Below are 23,492 nucleotides of genomic sequence, written 5' to 3'. Positions count from 1 at the left end.
AAGAAGAAGGGGCGAGTAGAAAGATTTTCAACTCAATACTTTCTTTTCTTCATACTTGCTTTTGAACAAATCAAACGGGCTTTATTGCTGAATGGCAGCTACGTCAAAGTTTATTAGTGATCCAATTTAGACTTCGACACACAACAGAGTTGTTGAATTCTTGAATCTGATTGGTCAGAAGGTATTCATTCATTTTCAATAACAGCAGCTCTGACTGCTCCTAAAGTAGTAACATTACCAGGTTTATATTAATGGAATCTTTCTAATACGTTATCGCTTCTATCGTAACATGGCAAGTTTTCTGTAAGGAGATAACTACGTGGTGTTTTTGGAAGGAGTCTCCAGTGTCAAGAGCTTTGAAACAATAAAGGTAAAATGCTAACTTGGAATTTTCCGGCATCTTCCGGACAGAGGAGGTTACACTTTATGGTTTCTCAGTAACATGTGAGGGAACGACTGTTTATAGATATATCATGGATAAATGGATAACAGGAACTTGTTTCATATGAACCGATTTAAAAGAAAAAATAATGAAATAGATAAAAAAGTGTAATTGCTGGACAGATGCTGTGCTATAAGATAGCTATAAAAACACATCGGGACGTGCTGTTATTGGAAAATGATTAGCTCTGGCATGGCAGCAGTAACTGCGTCATCACACCACCCACTCATTGATTATTTTCCTATAATAGCACATCTCAAAGCGTTTTCTTCCTTTGGTGCTTGGTTTTGTTTTGTTTTTTCGTATTCGGCTGTACCGTAGTATGATAAGTGTCCTATATTTGAGCTGTCTGCTTCTATACTACGGTGGTTTGTTCATTTCCTCGTTTCGCTAGAGTCTATTTGTGACTAATAAACATTCGTATTGACACATTTTATAGAATATAGGTTTTTAATCTACAGTACAGCGAGAAAATACTTCTTTTGTGTTGATTACCAATAATAAAGTGAGAAAGTGCAGTGAAAACGGCTGTGTTCTTTAATAACTGATTTCAGTATTGAGAAAAACGATCGTGATTAGTATTTTAGCCGTTATCGTTTAGGCCTAGTCATAACACAGACATGCAGCAGCAGCAGCAGCATCAGTCTGCTACACATTACAGAAAGACAGACTCGCACTTAAGTAAAGCAGGCCGCTGACTCTAATGAACAGCCTGTCATATGTATCAGCGCGCTACAACAAGCGAAAGCATTTCTCTCACACCTCTATAATTACAATTCTGTGTGCATAGTGAAAAGAAAACCATAATCCTTTTGAGAAAGACGGCGTGGATGAGATTTTAATACTAATAAAAAAAAAGTCCACTTAAGGCCTGAGCTTGGGAGGAGCTGTGGACTGAGGAAGAGAGAGAAGGACGACACGGTCATTTCGGCAAGCTGCAGCGTTAGCACGCTTAAGGCGAGAAGGACTCGAGCAAAAATCTATCCATCGATGCATCGTAATGCTCTCGTTATGGATTCTGCATCAGCGCACGATGATGTCATTAATCGTACTTTAAAACAGGATGAAATGCACAAACGGCACAAAAGTTAGAGCTGACAGATTCTTTTCAAAGAGAACATATTTAAGATTATTGACATACTATTGAGGCGTACGGTGGCTTAGTGGTTAGCATGTTCGCATCACACCTCCAGGGTCGGTGGTTCGATTCCCACCGTGGCCCTGTGTGTGCGGAGTTTGCATGTTCCCCCTGTGCTGCGACGGTTTCCTCCGGGTACTCCGGTTTCCTCCCCCAGTCCAAAGACATGCATGGTAGGCTGATTGGCATGTCTAAAGTGCCCGTAGTGTATGAATGGGTGTGTGAATGTGTGTGTGATTGTGCCCTGTGATGGACTGGCACCCTGTCCAGGGTGTACCCCGCCTTGTGTCCGATGCTCCCTGGGATAGGCTCCAGGTTTCCCCGTGACCTTGAAAAGGATTAAGTAGTATAGAAGATGGATGGCTGGATGGGCATATTATTGAGTCTAGAATTTTATATCCTGAGAGATAGGATGAACATTAGCAGTAGGAGCAGAAGCGCTATGAAGACGACGTATTCGTATCACATAAAAGCAACCAAAATCATAACATCGTCAACGCCATCGTCGCAACATCGTGATTTTGCTACAAATGATTGTTTCTGACTCACTTTCTTATTCACGCGTAAGAAAACGGTACTATTGCTGATATTTAAATTGCTTTAACATTTTAGACTAAATCCCAAATTGTGTCATCTTCACTATATATGCGCACTACTGTACATAGGGTATAAAGTAGTGGTGTTATAGGATCTACTTTACTGCATGTAGTGTCCCGTTTGCCTAAATTCAGCAATAGAAAGCTGTGATTCTGATAAGTGCCTAATTCATTTTCAGCTGAATAACTCACTTTTATAGGAAACGGACTGTACTGGTTCACTTTTTTGATTTTAATAAGTAATAATTAGTAATTAGAGTGAATTGACACATAAGTGAGCCATTTAGCTAAAAGAAGAAGAAATCTGTCTCTATAGATTAGATGTGGATGTTTTTGCATTTCAATATGATAATTCAGTATGATAGCCAGCTATTATGGTAGAAAAAACCTCCCCATAATAACGGCAAAAGAAATTAAAATCCGAGATGCATCAGGATGCATAAAGAATCAATTTACGATTGTGTCATGGCACCTTGAATCAACACTTGAAATTGAATCGAATCAAATCGTAAGATCCACTGGGATTCCACACAGCCACAGGACTATAGCCCCGCCCCCTTCCTGAAACGCTCAAATCCTCATTTATCTTCCTCACATTGTGTAACAAAATGCACACACACACACACACACACACCTTTACCAGGCTACTCCCCAGGCATTACTGTCTGGAGAACAGAGCGAGTGACCCAATTGTAAGGAAGCCCATTTTCTAGCTCCTGCCGCAGCGCTGCTCAGGTCCTCCCCAGAGACACGAGCGAGCGCCGTGATTGGCCGAGAGAGACTCACCTGCAGTGTGTCCTCTACTGTTACACTAACATCTGTCGACTGAGGCACATAAATCAGAGAGAGGCACCGAGAGGTTTCTAAAAGTGTTCTTGCAATTCAAAAACTTGACATATCCAAGGAACAAAAGACCTTACATACTGTACTTTCAAGTCAGCTCCAGAAATATTGGCACCCTTCAAGAGAATGGGGAAAATTATTAAAAATAAAAATGACTATATTCCTTGGAGAAAAAAAAGCGGACAGTTAACAGTTTCATGGAAACTTCATGACACCCTCTCTGATACAGAAACATTTTGCTACCGAGTTCTATATAGAACCTGTCTAGGTTCTCTCAGAGAGACAAACCAAAGAAGCTTCCATTTGAACCTTTTATAAACTTCCCTTTGACGCAAATATTTCTCACAGGACTTTATGTAGAGGATAAAAAATATTTAGAAAATTGCTCGCAGTCTTTACGAACACTGTTGTTGCCGTCGACCGTTTCCTATTTCCACTGGGGTATAAAAACGAGGTTGCACACCTGTAAAATCTCTTGGTCACGCATCACCCTGGAGCTTTCAAGACAAAGCAGACAGATGGCTGATGATTTGCACAGTTCAGGTAATAGATATAAAAATGAATAAATAATTACAAACAAGAAAATGTTTATGGGGTGCCAATAATTTTGTAAACAGTGATTTACAAAGGGAAAATGCATTACTTTTGCAAGAAAACTGTTTGTGTAAATATATATATATATATATGAAAGTATATTTTCATGCACAGAAAAAAAAATATGGAAAGACAGTCAAACTAAACGTGCTCATTTTAATCAAGGGCGCCAATACTTTTGAAATAGATTGAGACGAGTGAAAATCAGTATGTCGTACACACGGGTGAGTGTTTGTAAGAAAGGGAAAGGGTGAAAGAGAGCAAAATAGAAAGAAACGCAACCTGTACCCTGTCACAGGTTTTTATCGCCTGTTTATTTTACAACGTTTCATATAAAGCAAGCGAATTATCTCGGCTCAGGTAATCCATCCATGCCAAGCGTTGTGTCTGATGCTAATCCTCAAGATCTGCCATGAAAACAAAAACAAACACACACACACAGTCACAGAAATCTAGTCTGTCATCGTCACCGAGATTGGCACGGAGACTAATTAAAACAACGGCAGGTTCGCAGTCACCCGGCGCACGCCAGCAACCTTTTTCGCCACACTACTCCATTAAAAACCATCAACTTTGCTTTTAATTAAATGTTTCGGAGAGAACGTTCACAGTCTGCTACACAGAGTAATTAGCGGAGAGTCAAGCAGCCCTTGTCAGGCTGAGGAGTGCAAAGTAGCACCGGGGATGATTCCTATCTCACGCCTCACACGTCACAATTCGGAGCTCAACGAAAAGCTTAATGTGAGAATTAAGGATAAATTAGTTCCAAAACTCTCCACGTTCCGTGCTTATCTGATACGATCGTTTATTTATATCAGGGGTTCCCGAACTTACTTGTCAAACTAAATTACTGCCCAAAAAAAGCAAACAAGCAAAATTGTTATTTAACGTTAGCCTGATTACATTCCCAAGCCTCATTTCCCAACCCCGCCTGAAACCCCGCCCACAAGATTTTACACAGGCTAACATTAAGTAACAATTTTGCTTGTCGAAAAGTTTTACTCATCAGCTTTCGCTGCTATTTTATGCAACCTTGAACCTTAAAACATTCACCCAACCTTGCCTTGGGTCCATGTTTTGCTTCCTTTTTAAGAAAGAAAGCAGGCTTCATACTTTGGGGAGGGGTTTGGACTCGTCGCGGTTCGTTTTACGTCAATCCAAATACTAAATATTCCTTGCAAAACATTTACCCGATACGCATGTTTTCTTGTCTGACTCGTGCTTGGAAATTCCTCCTTTTGTGATTTTCTTCCCCTGACAAAATACCTGGGATGATTTTAAACCGTTCTAAAGATGTAAATGATCGCTAACTCCTTCACAAAGAGCTAGCGATCGCTGCGATAATCAGCATTCATTATAATTAGGTTATTAAACATTAGATAAAGAGCAAGCCTAATGCTAACTTTGTCTGATTTGGCATGTTAGGGATGATTGCTTAGCGAACTAGCTAGTCGTACAGCTGACTGCTTAGCGAACTAGCTAGTCATACAGCTGACTGCTCAGCAAATTAGCTAACCGTACAGCTGACTGCTTAGCAAATTAGCTAGTCGTACAGCTGACTACTTAGCGAACTAGCTAGTCGTACAGCTGACTGCTTAGCGAATTAGCTAGTCGCACAGCTGACTGCTTAGCAAATTAGCTAGTCATACAGCTGACTACTTAGCAAATTAGCTAGTCAAACAGCTGACTGCTTAGCAAATTAGCTAGTCGTACAGCTGACTACTTAGCGAACTAGCTAGTCGTACAGCTGACTGCTTAGCAAATTAGCTAGTCGCACAGCTGACTGCTTAGCAAATTAGCTAGTCATACAGCTGACTACTTAGCAAATTAGCTAGTCAAACAGCTGACTGCTTAGCAAATTAGCTAGTCATACAGCTGACTACTTAGCAAATTAGCTAGTCGCACAGCTGACTGCTTAGCAAATTAGCTAGTCATACAGCTGACTACTTAGCAAATTAGCTAGTCAAACAGCTGACTGCTTAGCAAATTAGCTAGTCATACAGCTGACTACTTAGCAAATTAGCTAGTCAAACAGCTGACTGCTTAGCTAATTAGATAGTCATACAGCTGACTACTTAGCAAATTAGCTAGTCAAACAGCTGACTGCTTAGCAAATTAGCTAGTTGTACAGCTGACTGCTTAGCAAATTAGCTAGTCGCACAGCTGACTGCTTAGCAAATTAGCTAGTCGCACAGCTGACTGCTTAGCGAACCAGCTAGTCATAAAGCAGATTGCTTAACGAACTAGCTATTCAAACAGCTGATTGCTTACCGAACTATCCAGCCATACAGCTGATTGCTTAGCGAACTAGCTGGCCATGCAGTATTATGCTGCATTTTATATGCTCAGCTCTTTTCATCAATCAAATATATTAAAGTTTTAGTTTTGACTACTTGAGATGTTTAAATGTAGGTACGTTTTGACACTTTCTCAAGTAGATTTTTGACTCCATACTTTTAACTGAGTAAGATTTGGACACAATACCTATACTTTTATTGCTATATACACACACTTTCTCTGTACTGTTTCCACCCTAGCACATGCCATGGTCCATGATTCATTTAATCAACCTCTGTCACTTTTTTACTGAAACTTCATTTTTAAAGTGAGTTTAACCCGTTCATGCATCATGTCAACGTTAATGGAGTGTCAAAGTGAGGCTGTTTTTAGAAAAAATAATATATATATAAAAGATAATACGTATATCACCTCCAAAACACTGTACTTGAACATAATTCATTATCCTGATTTCTGATGCTCTCTACACTATTTGCCATTGTCAATGTCTAAAATACAAAATCCCAAAATATTTGTTGTTGTTGTTTATTCTGAAATCAGCTGCAACATGCAACAGTCCTAAACTGTGTACATTTTGTATGTCAAAGAATATTGCAATATTCAAAATTGATATTTTCTATCATTTTGTTACCCAAATTAAATATTTTAGACCCGATTCTTAACCATTTTTGAAGATTTTTAGTTTTCATTTCAAGTGTAATATTTTATCCTATATAGTATAGTATTCCCATATACGGACAATCAATTGACTTTTTAACATACGTCATATTTCGAAGAAATTCATATGACTCTGTATGACACGCGATTTTATGTAATAAATTTTTTTTTAAAAACATGCATGCATCTTAAATCTGGATGTTTTAAAATAATTTAAGCATGAAAGGGTTGATGTAGAGGATAAAAGATATTTAGAAAATTGCTCGCAGTCTTTACGAACACTTTTGTTACCGTCGACCATTTCCTATTTCCACTGGGGTATGAAAAACGAGGTTGCGCACCTGTAAAATCTCTTGGTCACGCATCACCATGGAGCTTTCAAGACAAAGCAGACAGATGGCTGCTGAACTGCACAGCTCAGGTAATAGACATAAAAATGAATAACTAATTATTAACGAGAAAATGTTTATGCGGGTGCCAATTTTGTAAACAGTGATTTTACTAAGGGAAAATGCATTACTTTTGCAAGTCTGTGCAAAAAAATATATGTGTGAAAATATATACAAGTATGTTTTCATGCACAGAAAAATCAAATGGGACGACAGTCAAACTAAACGTGCTCATTTTAATCAAGGGCGCCAATACTTTTGAAACAGACTGATGTTACGTTTCCACCATTTCACAAACCCTCTCCAGTGGCACCGCAAATCCCTAGCTGAAAACCCTGTTCTACATCATTCCACATCATGGCTACCCTATGATCTTTTATTCATGAATAAGCGGTTAGCATGTTTGGGTAAAGTACTGCTGGCTCAGACCACACTTTAACATTAACATTAACATTAGCATTAGCATTAACATTAGACTTCCATTAGCTCAGGAAGATGCTGATGGCTGTTAGAAGGTTCGGTCACCTTCAGGCCAATTCCTTTCCAGCACAGTTAAATGTCTGTTTATGGCCGTGTCAGAAGACGAGTCTGAATCATTACCGTTGAGCTGTAGAGCCGGACATGATAATTACATTTCTTTACATTTACTGTTCACTCATCCGCTTTGATCCAGCAGTGAGGCAGAATATAATCCACACAAAAGAGTTGACAGCTGCTGTACTGGGTGCCAATGGAGAGTCTGTGTTCATGGGTTAGTACTGAAATTGCACAGTATTCAGACCTGTGCATTAACTACAGACTTAAGTGCTGCTCGGATCTTTTAGCACGTGGGGCGGAGTCTGCCAAAAATACATTACAGTTTCAGGGTTTGAGCTTAAAACCTTTCTTTCTTTTTTTTTCGTGTGTTATTCACTCCAGCAAGCAGCCGCGTTACCGGCTGTTTGCGTTGCTGTTGTTTGCGTTGCTGTGCACAATATTTTAACTTGAAATGAATTTTTTGAGCAAGATCACTTGAAGGTAATAAGATAATCACAATTTCTCATTAAATTAAACACGTTATACTTTTTATCCACTTATAATTACATTAATGTTCTCAAACTTCCACGAAACGTCTTACTTTCTGTTATCACTCGTTATAGCAGCTATAAACATTTTTTTCTTTTTCTTTTTTTTTTTTACCTCTCTCTTGAAGTTAATAAAAAGTTACAGCTTTACCTCAGACTGCTCTTGTGCTGACACCGGAGACTCTTTCCATAAACGCTTAATAACGGTCTCTTTTTTCAGAAATCTTCACCGTATTAACGATTACACGTTTATAGGTTGTCCCTTGAGCTACTTTAGTTGTTACTATAGAAACAATAACGCATTAGAACGAGCGCATTCATAGAAAACAGCTGCACTACTGCCAGAGCTGCTGTAAGAGAAAATGAATCAATCTTCTGACCAATAAGAATTCAAGGTTTAACCCGGAGACGTTTGTTTATTTATTTAGCAGTTTTTGGAAGGAGTCTCCAGTGTGAGAGCTTTGTCAAAGGCTTTTCGCATCACGTCACCATCGAGTGTCCAGCTGGAACTGGAAACACTGACGTGAATGAAAGGATGTACACACACTGACACACATACACCACTCACACAGACACAGACACAGCTCACAAGCTCAAACACAGAGCGCCTTTCATTCCACGCCTTCGTCAGTGACACAGTTTAAAATCGGACAGACGTGTAGCCGATGCATAGTAATCTAATCTCCAGCAGCTGAGCGCAGAGACCAGATTATATCCTAGCACTCGATTCACATGGGGATAAATGAATCTACAGAGACGCAGACACTTCCTGTGAATAGGCGAACAAAACAGCTCTCTCTCTCTCGTGTTCTGTCTCACAGCCTTGATTCGATTCTTCACTTCCTCTTAACACAGAGGCTACAGAGACAACGTGTAAATGAAAGTGATGCAGAATTACTCGGCCAAAAGATGGCACGTCATGTCTGGGATTAACCCCTTACACTCCCGGCTTATTACTCATAAAGCATATTGTTCAGTAATTACAGTGAAACTCTATTAGTCCTGTGAGTTGCTGATGAATCCTGGGAGTTCTGGGAGTTCATGTGGTTGAACATGTGACTAGAATGTGAAAAAAACACCGACTGTCAGTAGTGTATCCTTGCGCTTGGACAAATTTATCCTGTGCTAAAACGAAAAACATTAAGTGTCACCTACAATATATTATTTGTTACACACTATCATCCGAAAGTACTGGAACAGCAAGGTCCGTTCTATTGTTTTCACTATACATTGAAGACGTTTGGGTTTGAGATGTAAAAAAAAAAGAAAAGAAAGAAAATGCAACTAAATATTAACTGTCATTCACTTTCATTTACTTTAAGACTATCCATCTGTTTCATTACTTTTGCTCACAGAAAAATTGTGCAGTCTGTTACAAAAGGTGTCATGTTCTAAGTTGTTTATAGCACCTGGGTATAAAGCTGAAATTCTGACCTGTCGTCTGATAGGTCATCTTTTGACCTCAGTCCCAAAGGTATTCAGTGTATAGCGAAAACAAAAGAATTGGCCTTGCCGTTCCGATACTTTCGAAGGGCGCTGTATAATGAGGGCGTTACTGTGGGACACAGTCAAATAAAGAAATAATAAAATAAAATAAAAATAAAACACACACAACCGGAGCCTGCTGTTATAGATACATAAACAACAATCAACTTCTTACCACCAGAAGTTGATTGTTTTCCTATTAAAACACCTCGCAAACATGTTGTATTCCTTTTATACTACATACTAATTTCTCATTAATTAAACTAAGGCGTGTTATAATTTTTATCCATTTATAATTGCATTTTACGTTCTCAAACTTCCATGATTATATTTTATTTCCTGTTACCACTTCTTATAGCAGCAATAATGATCATGAGTCTTTATTTGTCATGTATACATTACAGCACAGTGAAATTGTTTTCTTCGCATACCCCAGCATGTCAGGGAGTTGAGGTCAGAGCGCAGAGTCAGCCATGATACAGCGCCCCCTGGAGCAGAGAGGGTTAAGGGCCTTGCTCAAGGGCCCAACAGTGGCAGCTTGGCAGTGCTGGGGCTTGAACCCCCGACCTTCCGATCAGTAACCTTATGATCAGAGACTTAACTGCTAAGCCACCACTGCTCCCAAACATTTATTACCTCTCTCTTGAAATTAATTGAAAAAGTTACAGCTTTACCTCCGACTGTGCTGACACTGGAGACTCCAGTCTTTTTACTTCACCGTATCAACAATTACACGTTCTTTTTTTCCCTCTAAAATCCGTTCATGTGGGTTGTCCTTTGTGTTACTTTAGTTGTTACTATAGAAACAATAACGTATTAGAACGAGCGCATTAACAGTATATAACAGTACCATAATAATCAGCTGCACTTCTATTGAGAAAATGAATCAACACCTTCTGACCAATTAGAATCGAGAATTCAACAGCGCTGTAGTAGAAATGGAGTTAATGCTCATTAACTAGAGCAAGTCTTGACATGTACAAGTTATATACTGTTATATACTGTAGGTGCCGAAAGTACTCGTTTCTGATTCGCTGTCTTCTGTGGAATCATGTTCGAATGCTACAGGCTAATTCTTGCTTGTGCTTGTTACGTGGGATCTTGCTAGTGTATGTTTTAGGACAGTGCTCATCAATTCAATCTGTTTACCTTCCCTCTTCGTCAATCCCCCAACCCCCTCAGTAAAAATGGCAATCGTAACACTTTCTCAAAAATCTCATTGCTACACACAGCCCTCGATGTGCTAAAGCCACTGTGCTAGCAATCCAACATGGCTCCAGTTCTGACTCTGCACTACCCATACCCCCACCACACACACACACACACACACACACACACACCGGGGCCACTGATGTAACACTGAGTCATGTGCGGTGTCACCCTGCCGAGTGCCTCGAGCACCTTTTTCAATTATGGAACAGCCCTCAAGCCAAACAAGGGTGACTATAGATAACCCAAAACAATCAACCGTGTGAAGGGTGCTGCTATTTTTAAACCCAGTTTGTGCACATTGTGGTATGTGTATCAGTGACAGCCATTTCTCCTTCTCCTGTCCACTTAACACCAAGAAAGAAAAAAAAAAAAAAAAAGACGTTTGTCCATCATTAACGAGATGCTTCAGAAAGGAAAGACGAAAGGAATGACAAGGTGAGGACGTAGCTTTCTTTTCTAGGATCGTTCCCCAGTGGTCCTCTCTGTCCCGCTCTCGCTCTTTAATAAGGCAGCTGGAAAACGTTCGTTAGTTCCTTTCTGATTCATAGACAGGCAGCTTAGCAGGTTGTTGCCCACTGCCTGACTCTCACACAGCTAGCGTGTCAGTCCCGAAACTAGCATCTCATTTGCAGCTCGCAGGCTTCCTCTGGCTAACGAGAAATGTTTCGTCTACGTTCTACCAACACACTGCTGGAGCTGGAGAAATTGGGTTTTTTATTTGTACGAACACGCTCATGCCATGCAGCATGACTGACAATGCTAACACTATATATCCCATAATGCGTGTATATATATATAGACATACACATGCTCTTTATATATATAGATATAGACATGCTCTTTGTCCTAGCCTAATGAACCAGCTCCCTATATATATATATATATATATATATACATATATATATATATATATACATATATATATATATATATATATATATATATATATATATATATATATATATATATATATATAGGTAGCTGGTTCATTAGGCTAGGACAAAGAGCATGTCACAGCATCACAAAGTTGGACATGGAGTTGAATTTAGAGCTGCAGCTGAAGAATTAAGTTGTTTTTTTGTTTTGTTCTTTGGATATAAGACTATTCACAGGTAAAACTCATGGGCAATATGAGAGTTTTTGTGTGTTTATGAAGGACTTTTCACAATAGTTTCAACCAAGGAATGCTTTTAATCAGGCTGAAAGCCTGTACAGTTTCGTTAGCTAACCTGCTCGCTAGCTAGCTAGGTTTCCTGCTTAGCACTGTTTATTACTTATTATTTATCAACACTTTTACACACCTCAATCATTTTACATTATTTTGTTAGAACTGATTAGTGAGCACACTTGACTTAGCTTGTGTCGTTGGTGTGTTTATCATGATGTAACTTATCCTAGCTAGCGAGTTAGGCTGAGGCCATGTCTGTGTAGCTACGTAGCTAGCAAAAGCAGCTCATCCAACAGACTGCTGTCCTATATCTACTGTATGATTAGCATTTTTTCAGTGGTTGATTCCTCCTATAAAGCCTTCATTTCAGTTACAGCCAGCTGTCCATCCTTCACCTCTCACTAAGCAGAGATCGATACACAACGAATAGATTACACGGAGATATCCAGTACAAGAATATCTACACGTAAAAATCCGCTGCGTCTCTGTATCAGACATCGGCTGACGTAACTGAGGGGAAAGAAAAGTGTGTATAGAGAGCGTGATCAAAAGATAAACAGCGCTGGAACAAAAGAGAAAATGGCTCTGTATCTGCTATAATATACCATAACGCAGGAGGCCGAGGAGCCCGGCTGCTATGGCAACGCTGCCATGGATTCATGGGCAAAAGGGGGAAGTGGAAGTTTTTCCCACATCTCCTGGAGACGACACATTCGGGATAAACATAGTGAAGTGTCTCTTACATATCGGTGTCTATCACAGTCTTTGAATAAATATGAGGCATGAGTCGAATCTTTTTACAAAAAATTTTGCCAAAGCAGCTGCTGTGAGGACAAAAAAATAAATAAAATCACACACACACACACACACACACACACACACACACACACACGCAGATGCAAGCACATAAACACAAAAACTAAAGCACACACACACACACAGGCGTGTGTGTACACACATCCACACCCTGTGCTGCTGCTGCAGAATATTTCATCATTAGGTTTCAGCACTTAATCCTCTGCTCCAGTGGCTCCACTCTTACCATTTCACTAATCTGCATTTGAAGTAAGGGTCCCCACAACACCCACACCCACACCCATACACACATAGAGAAAGGGGGGGGGCGACGCGACTGTCTGTATGGTGTGTGAACTCTGACAGTTCCCGAGCCCCAGCGACAACACTCCATTTGTTCGTAATTGATTATAATTAGAGATTTGCTTCATGTGTTTTGTTATCAAATCCCACTCATTTAGTTCGTATTGGTTCTCTTAGTTCTATGTACCGGCGACCCTGACCAGGCAGTTACTAAGGATGCTGTAAATACACTGCAAAATCTCGATGAAACATCTCTAGTCTCTACCAAATGCCCAGTGAACCTTTGGTAAATGGTCTGCACATGCAAGCTGCTCTGCAAGGCGCTAACTTGCCATCGGGAGCAACTTGTGGTTCAGTGTCTTGCCCAAGGACATTTCGGTATGTGGAGTCACGTGGGCCGGGAGTCAAACCGCCAACCCTACGATTAGTGGACAACCCGCTCTACCACCTGATCCTCAGCCGCCCGGCCAACCTTTCTCATAAGCGCTCTTAAAAAGAAAATGTGCTCTTCCTAATCGTATCGGTATTTGTGTCAGATTTTCTGTTCATTCCGAATCATACATTTCTATTATAATACATTGCTCACACATACATGCACACACACACACACACACACACACACACACGCCACTAAAAGATCCATAGAATGTCAACCAGAGGTAAAAGAAGAGCAGCACTAAAGGAGACTCTGACCTTTTCCTCAGCAACAAACATTCTCCATTCACGAGCAAATTGACCCTTTCCAACCGCTCACCACCTTCTGACAACCAGCAATCTCCACTATCGCTCCGGAAAAAAAAAGGCCATCTCCTGCGCGTCCGCCGAATTTCGACATATTCCGATTGTGCGCTTTTGAACTGAGCTTTTTCTCCATTTCTCGCACTTTAAAAAGGGGTCAGCAACACCCACTTCACCTTACACTTAATGGCCCAGATGCACAGAGAAGTCTGGATGGACGTACACTCCACACACACACACACACACACACACACACACACACACACGCACACGCTGTGTTCTGAGCTTTGCTTCAAGGTTAGATGCTGATTGTATTGAGTGATCCTGGCCACCGGTTGAACCATTATCACCTCTGTGGGTGTTCAATCCGTATCTGGCTCAGCGGTGCTCCCTGAGCACTAGCCCTAAATTAGGAAGCACTGTGGATTACAAGCTGCGTCACAATTAATAGGTCTAATTCCACCAATTTCTCGTGGAGACTGTAGCCAAAGACATATGGGCGGTTTATTAAGCAGCGAGCGAGCCGTTTTTATGAAGACTCTCTCGCTCTCTATCTGCAGAAAGGAACCGATGCCACTGATGCAATGGCGCGTTTTAGGGCCAAGCAAGCTTGTAACACGATAACGCGTAAAACCATTAAACCACGGTTATAGCACGAGAGCGTGGGGCGAAGTTTATTAAGGTCGAAAAAAACGGCTTCTGTGAGACAGAGAGAAAGAGGTAGAGATGCTCCAAAGTCCCAAAACCACATCTGGTCTGGGGGTTTAGCCAGAGTGCGCACGGCACAGAGCGAACGTTTCAGCAAACGCAGCCATTTCAGGCGAATATGTGTGTGTGTGTTCTAAAAATATCTGTCTCAGGAGGGTTCAGAAGCTGTTTACAGCGCCTCTGCGCATTTAGACTGAATCTAAACGTGTGCCCATGCAGCTGGATCCGATTCAATTCCTCGTAGTAATAAAACCAATAATAATTCAAGTTTAATGCGTAATGTAAAGGAAATAGATTTGAAATAACGTCCATTAGAGATCACGTTCATTCTTTATTTTATTATTTAGGCATATAAACAATATGATACAATTTTTAATCGAGTATTACACTCATGAACGGGAGGCACGTGAAATCTTTAAAAGTGCGACATGAATTAGAATTGAATCGATTTTTTATCTAAAGGAACAAATCTTTTTTTTTGTGCTAAATAAATATAGAGACATAAAATAATATACTGGATGAATTTTAGTTATTATTTTACTATTTATTATAATTATTTATTTATTATGTATTTATTTCTTATTTATATAATTGACATAGTATTTGTATTATTTATGCTTATGTATTTATGATTTTGTTCATGAGTGCTGTGGGTTTATGTCGTGGTTTATCAAGCAGAGTACATACATTATATATAAAATGGACAGATTAATCCTCATTCCTGAACAAGACATAAATCTCTTCAGTAATGCTGCCCGAGAATGTTTGTAGTCATCATGATCGCAGAGACGGGCGTGTCTTCGTGGTTTACACTTTTTCATCACACTGAAAATTCCACGTGGGCTATGTACACCTCAGTTTTAATATAAACTTTACTATAACCTGTTGTTGTAGAGCTTGTTACTGCACACTAGTACAGTAGGTCACATGACCACAACTTGTATGTAGGCTATAACAATTACCTGTGCTAGGAACTCAGCAACCTAGCTAAAACCCCCTTAACTCCATTGGTTTGGTCTCTATACTGAAGAACAAGCATGAAACCTCTTTTCCCACAGTATATAATGTCACTTTGGTGCGTCGTTTTATAGGAAGTATATAAAGACGGCATAAGCTTTCCAGACACAGGAGCGTGCAGTCTGTTAAAATGACTGAGCTGATGGTTTCAGGTTTGGACAGGATCCCAGATGTACACCAGGTATTAATAATACTCATCCCACCTCTATGTATAAACCTAACCCAATCCAAATAGGGCTTAATACCTGTTTATTTTGTGAAACTGTAGAGAACTGAAATCTCAGCAAACTCACAAAGTAAGCAATTAGCGTAATTACAGTACATTTGACTAGTGCACATTAACGAATGCGGTTTTTAGCGACATTATCTGGGACTTCCTTGCTTTCAATCATGTTCACGAATTACAACAGAATGTCTTCCGTCAGCTCTGGGACCCCACTCCTACACCCGGAGACCTAAAACCCTGGTAAGGCCTTGTTTTCCCTTCACTTAGCACTTCAACTCATTAGCAAATTTCACAAGATTCACCGTTTATAATGTTGTAGTGTTGCGTCTTGCTAAACCTGCTAGCAAACGACATTACCTCATATGATGTACGTTTTGTGAACTCTCTAGCGCGGACTACCGTGTTGCTTTTGTTCAGCCTCATGATTCAGCTTCATTTCTATGTTTATAGCTTCATAAACAAACTTACAAGGCTGTCAGTGCTAATATTTATGAACCCAGCCATTTTATAAACCCCCCCAGCCAGTGATGCTAATGTTAATATTTATTCTTAGCGACTATCTGCTAATCTTCAGGCAGTAAATAAGCTGGTGAATGTGATGCACTGTTTGTCTATAAATCACTTCAGTATTAATTAAGCAGGCTTATAAACTCGTTAATTAATGACTGGACTGTGCTGTATTTTTAATCGACATGTTTTGTTTCACCAGCGAAGATGACATCATGCATTGTTGTTTTCTCCGCTGAGGTCATTAGCAATCACTGGAATTGCAGCTAAAAGCTTTCTGAGTGAGTTGGGTATCTGTACGTACTGTCATGTCTGTGTGTAAACATGTTTAGCCATCTCTGAGGACCAAGAAATGCTCTTACAGCTTTTATATTTAGAGTTGGCTACTGAGGTTAGGTTCAGGGATGAGTTTAGGTGTATTATACTGTACGTAGTATTAGAACATTAATCATTATGTCATTTGAAGGTCCTCATAAAGATTGTAAAACGGACATGTGTGTGTTTATGTGCAAGGCAAATATTCTAAAAGTTGACGTTTCTCATGGCCGAGCCAAAGCACGAACTGTTAGGGTTCTTTCAGTCGCATCTTCTGAGCAAATTTTAAAAAGAAATATTAAAAGCCTGCCTGAAGAAAACTCAAAAAAAAAACAATGTGGTGAAGTTAATCCATATCCGATACCGATAAAACGAGGTCAGCTTGTTTACCACAAAGTGCTCATCAGTTGAGACTGACGGCTAGAACCGAGTGGCCCTATAAAAAAAGTCTGCCCCTGACACATGCTGTAGTTCCTTAAGCGTTTCTCTTGACATTTGGAAGTGCCTCATCCAAAAGCCTGTCAAGAAAATGGTTCTGCACAATGTTCTCCCTGAACTGCTTGTTGTATTAAAGGTTGAGTTCCCAGGTGTTGACAATGGCGGAGTGGAAAAGTCAAAAAGATTTCATTCCACATAAAATGGGCCATTACGCACTACATCGAGTTTGTCTGAGCTGCAAGGAATGCAGCTTTGCACAAATGGCTTTACGTTTTAAAATGATACACTACCTACAGGGTCAGATCTTTCACTCTTGCAGCGGTTGTCCATTTGGCACTTATTTCTTCATACAGAAACGCCAAGAATAGGTTGAAACTTTTTTTCCAACTGTAATGCATCATCTTCAAGATTTTCCAACATTCTGTAGTAATCCGTTTGTAACTTGCAAATTCAAATTCGTAAACCGCACATTCTTATCTCAAGTCCTAAGTCACGCCGTTACCCGAGCAGACATCGACGAATCAGACGAACATTCGATTTCAATACGTGCGACGAGTTCATTGACACTGAATTGAGATGTCCTCAACTCTATGCAAATTAGTTATGACACGACACATCCAAACGGCGGGCTTGGATGAATCCTGTGGTGCCTTTGTGGTCTGACGTTTCTTCAGTTTCAATTCTCCACTCACAACTTTATTTCCTGCAATTCATTTCCTATTTACTGCAACAACAAAATAATGAAAGAAAAACGTTTGTATTTATTTGCCAATAATATTTGCCATGTACAATATCTCATTAAATGTGTGTAGACACATTATGAATATAAAAAGAAGGATTGGAAGGAGGTGGTAGAGATCGTTCATGCTTCTGCTGGGTTTCTGTATCTAGTGCTTAGTTGGCTTACTACGACGCTACTACGAAGGTGAGCATGTAACACATGAATCAAATAATCAACTTATACACTGATTAGTGCTTTATATAATTAGCGTTTAACAAGTTCCATTTAGAAGCTATATATATATATACACACACACAGTGGCTACCATTATTTCTCAATGGATAAGCCACACCCACAAGCAACAGCAGGAGCAATTGGTACACGCCCACGTGAGTCAATTGTCTGAGAAAGATTACAGGCCAGGGTTATCATATTCGTACATTTTCTTGCACCTCAATCTGTAGTTTTGTATGAAAACATAGTTTAGACACAGGCTAAATAGACTCTGCGTTTCTTAACCCGTGTCTATCCAACGACCAAGATAAAAAATTAAAATAAAATAAATAAATAAATAAATAAAAAAACTCTACAGAATAATAGATACACATTCAAATAGATTTCTGCCAGTTTTGCTGAGTTTTGTCCGTCTGCACTGCCAAATCCCCCGGAGTACAAGCTCTTAAGAAAAGGCGATAGAGCTCATATCCCACTCGCTCCCTCCCTCTCGCTCGTTCTCGATTCCCTCTCTTTGCTGTCTTTAATGCTGTTTTCTCCTACACGCCGTGTACAGCAGGCCCCGAGATTCGTCTCGGCCACAGCTTTCAGAGGCCCAGGCAGAGGAGAGGGCAGCAGGCCCAAAGCCATCACACCGCATCATGCAATTACCCTTGACTAGCTCAGCATGAACAGAACACCCCAGAGCTTTTACTCACTCTCTCTCTCTCTCTCTCTCTCTCTCTGGCTGACATCTTTCTTCACACACACAAGATGTAGCAAGAGTATGTGGAGAAGAGTTATCTGTAGCGGGTTCTCAAATAAAGTTGACGTTACAGAAACTGTTTAACTGCCTTAAACATTCAGAATATTACGGCTTTCGACCTCGTGCTCCACCTTCTCGATCTTCTTCTAAATAAAATGCTTTGATTGGTTCCAGTGCAACGTGTCAGTGCGAAAAAGATGCAAAAATACATCAGCGGAGGTGCCAACGTTGCTAACAAGAAAATTACGAGAAAATGTACAGATCAAAGCTCTCTTAATAAAGTCGGTATGGAGCACGAGTAACTTTGATAAAGAGCAAACGAGTCTATCGCATCCTTTCCACGTCCTTTCCCCTTCTGTGAAATCTCTGGTGTTTGGTCTCCGTCACTGCCGAAAAAGTAGAAAAGTGTACTTTTCGGGTATAAAATGTCAAACATTTTTGCGTCAGAGACAGAAATGATGGAAGAAAGTTGATCAATATATTAATTACAATTATTCCTTCATCTGAAATGCTGAACCGTGGCTCTCTGGCATTCGTGGAATTCCACACCACAGCAATCGTTGAACAAGGAAGCAGGACAAGCTCTACAGTATGATGTCTGATCTACATACTGGATATCCACAGCAGAAAACAGTCAACACTGGCAAACTGATCCTCGCTAGCGTGTTCACTGGAGACAAACAGCAGCTCTCTATTCCGCAGCGCTTTAATTTCTTCCCACCAACAATGCGAAGGCAGTTATGGGCATCGACGCAACAAATGATCAAGATTCACATATCAGATTTACGCAGTCCTCGCATTTCTACGAGACGTGACGATCAGACACAATCCGAGTTAATACAAGCCCCTACCTTTTTCAGCCGGCCGCTCTTGGTGCCTACGTAGGCCAGCGAGTGGTTCTTGTAGACGTAGGCAATCACCGAGGTCATTTTGTCATTGGACTCGGAAAACAGCGGAATCCCGCGGACCATCTCGGACACCCCGAGCGGCGCGTTCATATCCAGTCCGCAGAAATTGTCGTCAATTGTCAGGAGCTGTACGAAGGAAAAAGACAGGCATGACTTGCGAGGTTGGGAACAGTTTCACACAAACATGGTGTTCAGCAAGCAGGGAAAGCCGACACAGGGTGTATAAACTTTCAAATTCACACATAAACTCCTATTAGGACGTGTACGGTTTAAAATGATGTCGCACGTCATCATCAATTCGTCGAGTCAATACTTTAAATGAGGCCATGAGGGGAATCAGACAGAAGATTATATACATTCATCACTGCATTTGGTGTGCATCATAAAAATGCATTAAAAATAAATAAATAAATAAATATCCACGCACGAAATGTACATATGACGTGATGTCAAGCGACAGATAACGAATGTGTGGAGAAGTCAGATTTGTCACCCAGAATGGAATGATTTACAGCTTCTGATAAAGCAGTAATGATTTCATATTGCGCTGCCGTGCAGATTGATTTCGAAACAGCACCACTGGGGTTTACACATGGGGGATAAAAATGCGACAGGTATACTAGTTATGATTGATGACTCACCGGCCAATGACTCGTTAAAGGAGGCAAAACTTTGGCCCCTTTGTGAACGGAACCACATGTGATGTGTTTATGAATTAGATTTGGATACGTGAATGTGAATTATGACGTTATTATGGTGTCCAATGAGTTTCAATACAGTTCAAAAAATTCCGGATTGTGAGTTTTTAATTCGTTTTGGCTAATCGTGTTACTGTCACGATAATATACGATATTTAGGTTTGATAACAAAACAAAAACACCAACAACCTGATCTGTTGGAAAATTCCAAGGAGTGAAAACAGTTTGTTTGGATTTTGTTCAATTTCATGAACAATTTTATGCGACTGAAGTCGAAAAAAAAAAAGAAGAGAAGGTATTATTAACATGAACGAATATTAAGATTAACTCCTCCCCCAATCCTAACCGTAACCTTTGTAACTCCGTAAGTGTGTAAACTGTTACAAAAGTGCACGTTGGAAAGCTTGTCGCTAAACAAAGTGGGCACATGATAAAAAATAGAAACCTGCACTCACACCGGCAGCGGTGCAACACAACAAAGCAGACGGGCAGACGTCATTCGTTTTCGTTAATTGGTGCAAAAGTGGGCGTGGTGAACGACTTAAGAAAGTTGACTTCATGCAAGTGAAAAGTGAAGCAGTTCGGTGATGACCAATAGGAGCGAATGACGCTGATGTCATCCCGCCCCGTCCCGTCCCGTCCCGACTGTAAAACATTAATTCTACATATTTCGCACTTACTCCTAAATCAGTCAGTGATACCTACTCGCTCTGCTGCTACGAGTGTTTGATGAACCCAAAATAGAGCCGTGGCTGTGTGCTCAGGTTATACCGTATTTTGGTACATCAAGCCCTTTGATCTCCGTCCAGGATTTTATTTAAGTGAGAAGTGGTCTGATTTGTGATCAAATGGGGTAAAACGTTCTGTAGCGAGCTTGGGTGGATAACGCTTAAGACTTGTTCCTGATGCCTCCAGTGAAACCATGGCAACCGGTTATAGACGTAAAGATAGGAAGTGGCCACCGTACAGTGATTTGAGCGGCGCAAGTTGAAAAGGAATTGTCGTGAAGTTCGTGGGTTAATCTCCAGCCAGCTACTCTGAATAATGATGATGAATAACGATGATATGTTCTTATGAAAAACACTGATGCTGTCCACAACATTCTCATTAAAGCTCAGTTACAATTTACCACAGTAATGATCTTATTCTTTCATACTGGCCCGCCCTAGTTCTCACTGACGCACACATAAAGGTCTAGCACCTAATTAGTGTTAGATTCCACTTCAACACCACATGCTAATATTCAGAAGTGACAGTGTGCCAGACACGGTGACTCTGTGATGCCAGGTTGTGACAGGAAGCAAGCCGGGCCTGTCATAAATAGCAAAAGCAGCCCTTTGTGTCTCAGCCAAAGCTCCCAGGCACACGCTAAAAACTCAATTATGCCTCATGTTGCGTTTATCTTAATTGTGACAAAGCACAATTACAAAAAGGTCTATGTGGGAGACGCTCGGAGTTCTCCAGGACCGTGGACGCGATCCAGGTCAAAACCAGATGGGTTTGGTTGCACCGCTTGTCCGTGTCGGACCAACCTCGGAGACACGTGATTGATTCAGAAGTGACCGGTAAGTGTGAGGAGGCTGATCCGGACACGTAACGGAGCCGGGAATCTATTTGTCAAACATGAGGCTCTTCATTAAGCAAATGGAGTGGCTGAACATGGCTTGCTGAAATGCCTGTTTATGAGTGATCGATAGAGGAGTCAATTCAGATTCACAGAGTGAGAAAAGAGAGCGAGAGCGAGAGCGAGAGAGAGACAGGAAAAGAGAGAGAGATAAATGTGGAAAGGAATAAGAAATATTTAACGCTGCGTATCAGTGTGAGTCTATGTATGCGTGTCCTTTCTCTGCAGATGTCTGACCTTTAGAAATGTTCTGCTGTCAGCCATACCCCCGCACATCCTTAGCACTGGCAGGCCAGACTAATGGAGCTCATTTAAAGTACCCAGATCTCGCTATCTCACCTTGCTTCGGCTAGATAAAACACCCAGCGTGTGCTGGTTTGGCCAGTACCTGCCATACACGATGAATCACCAGAACTAGCGCGGTTTAATTTAAGAGCCTCACCTCCAGCTGAAACGACGTACTGTACATCCCAGCATCTTGCTTAGATCAGTAGAAATAACACTTGCTGGAAATTAAGTCCTAAACTAAGTACAAAAAGGAACTCGCTGTTCCTGATGGTTATTGACGGACATCCAAACCTGGGAGGCTGCAGGTCAACCAGCCGATCTGAGAGGAAATGAGAGAAATCTCAAAGTCTCTCGGCTCGGCCGAAGCGAACGCCAGCCATATCGAGATTTTCAAGAGGACCGTAGATCAGTGCTCAGGACGCGTTCGCATTTTACCAAATGTTCCGAATTCTCACGGGAAATGGAACGGAGTCGGGGGAAAAAACCTAGATGAACGGTATAAAACTGACCTGAGACTGAGATCTCGCTTATTATTCACCTGAAATGATTTACCCGCATCTGAAACTACATCCCAGCATCATTCTAGGCTTGAAGATAAGATCTTGGGGCGGGGGGGTCGCAGGTCATCCAGCTTATCTAAGCGGAAATGAGACACAAAGCCATATGGCGGACTAGGAGTGAGTAAGGAAGCGTATGTAAGCGTGATTGGAGAACATGTAACTCCAAACATTTCGAACAGTTCGCTCCTGTCTGACGGAGACTAATGTCTTTTGGCGCTGTGGCTATGCTAGCAGCAGGCCCGGTCTTGTAACAGGGTGCATATGCCTCGGCATTGGTGTGGATCCTGGTGCCACTGCAATATTTTCCTCCACGGCACATGCCGTGTCGATCATGCCGTATGTGTAGCATTTTAATCAAATAGACTTCCTTTCTGTCAACCTTTCAGGTCGCGTGCACACTTTCATTACCTTGCCATGAAAAAAACAACCTTTTCTACACGCACGCTATCAACCCACGTCGGCGCCAAAATGACATTCCCGTAATATCCCACCTCGCCGCGTGTCGCTCCGAGGGTGGCCCTCTAAATTCAGCACCGTGGTTATTTTATCATTTTCTCAATCCGTCACTCCTTCTTCCTCCCACCCGTTTATGCGCCCTCCCTTCGGGAGGAGAACCCGCTGCTGCATTGTAGCCAATTCCATGCTGCGCATCTAAAGGTGTAAAAATACGGAGGCGGATAAAGACGGATGAGGCCAGAGCAAAGAGCGAGCCTAAAAGCCTGCAGATCAGAGTGCGGCAGCGTTTTTGTTTTTTTTTTTAATCTGAACTGCTTCCAGATAC

At 41.0% G+C, this 23,492-nt stretch overlaps 1 protein-coding gene across 2 annotated transcripts in view; it reads right to left on the bottom strand.

Moving 5' to 3' along the window:
* The window catches only part of plxna4 (plexin A4), a 347,014-nt gene that overhangs the window by 275,182 nt on the left and 48,340 nt on the right, over nucleotides 1-23,492 (bottom strand). For both annotated transcript variants that reach the window (XM_053650138.1, XM_053650139.1), the window contains one exon: nucleotides 19,485-19,667. In XM_053650138.1, coding sequence (XP_053506113.1) covers nucleotides 19,485-19,667 — 183 coding nt within the window. The remainder of the gene's footprint in view (nucleotides 1-19,484; nucleotides 19,668-23,492) is intronic.

This window comes from Ictalurus furcatus, chromosome 19, assembly GCF_023375685.1.
Source record: "Ictalurus furcatus strain D&B chromosome 19, Billie_1.0, whole genome shotgun sequence".
Taxonomy (NCBI): domain Eukaryota; kingdom Metazoa; phylum Chordata; class Actinopteri; order Siluriformes; family Ictaluridae; genus Ictalurus; species Ictalurus furcatus.
Note: the sequence above shows the minus strand (reverse complement) of the source record. Positions and strands in the feature narration are given on the sequence as shown.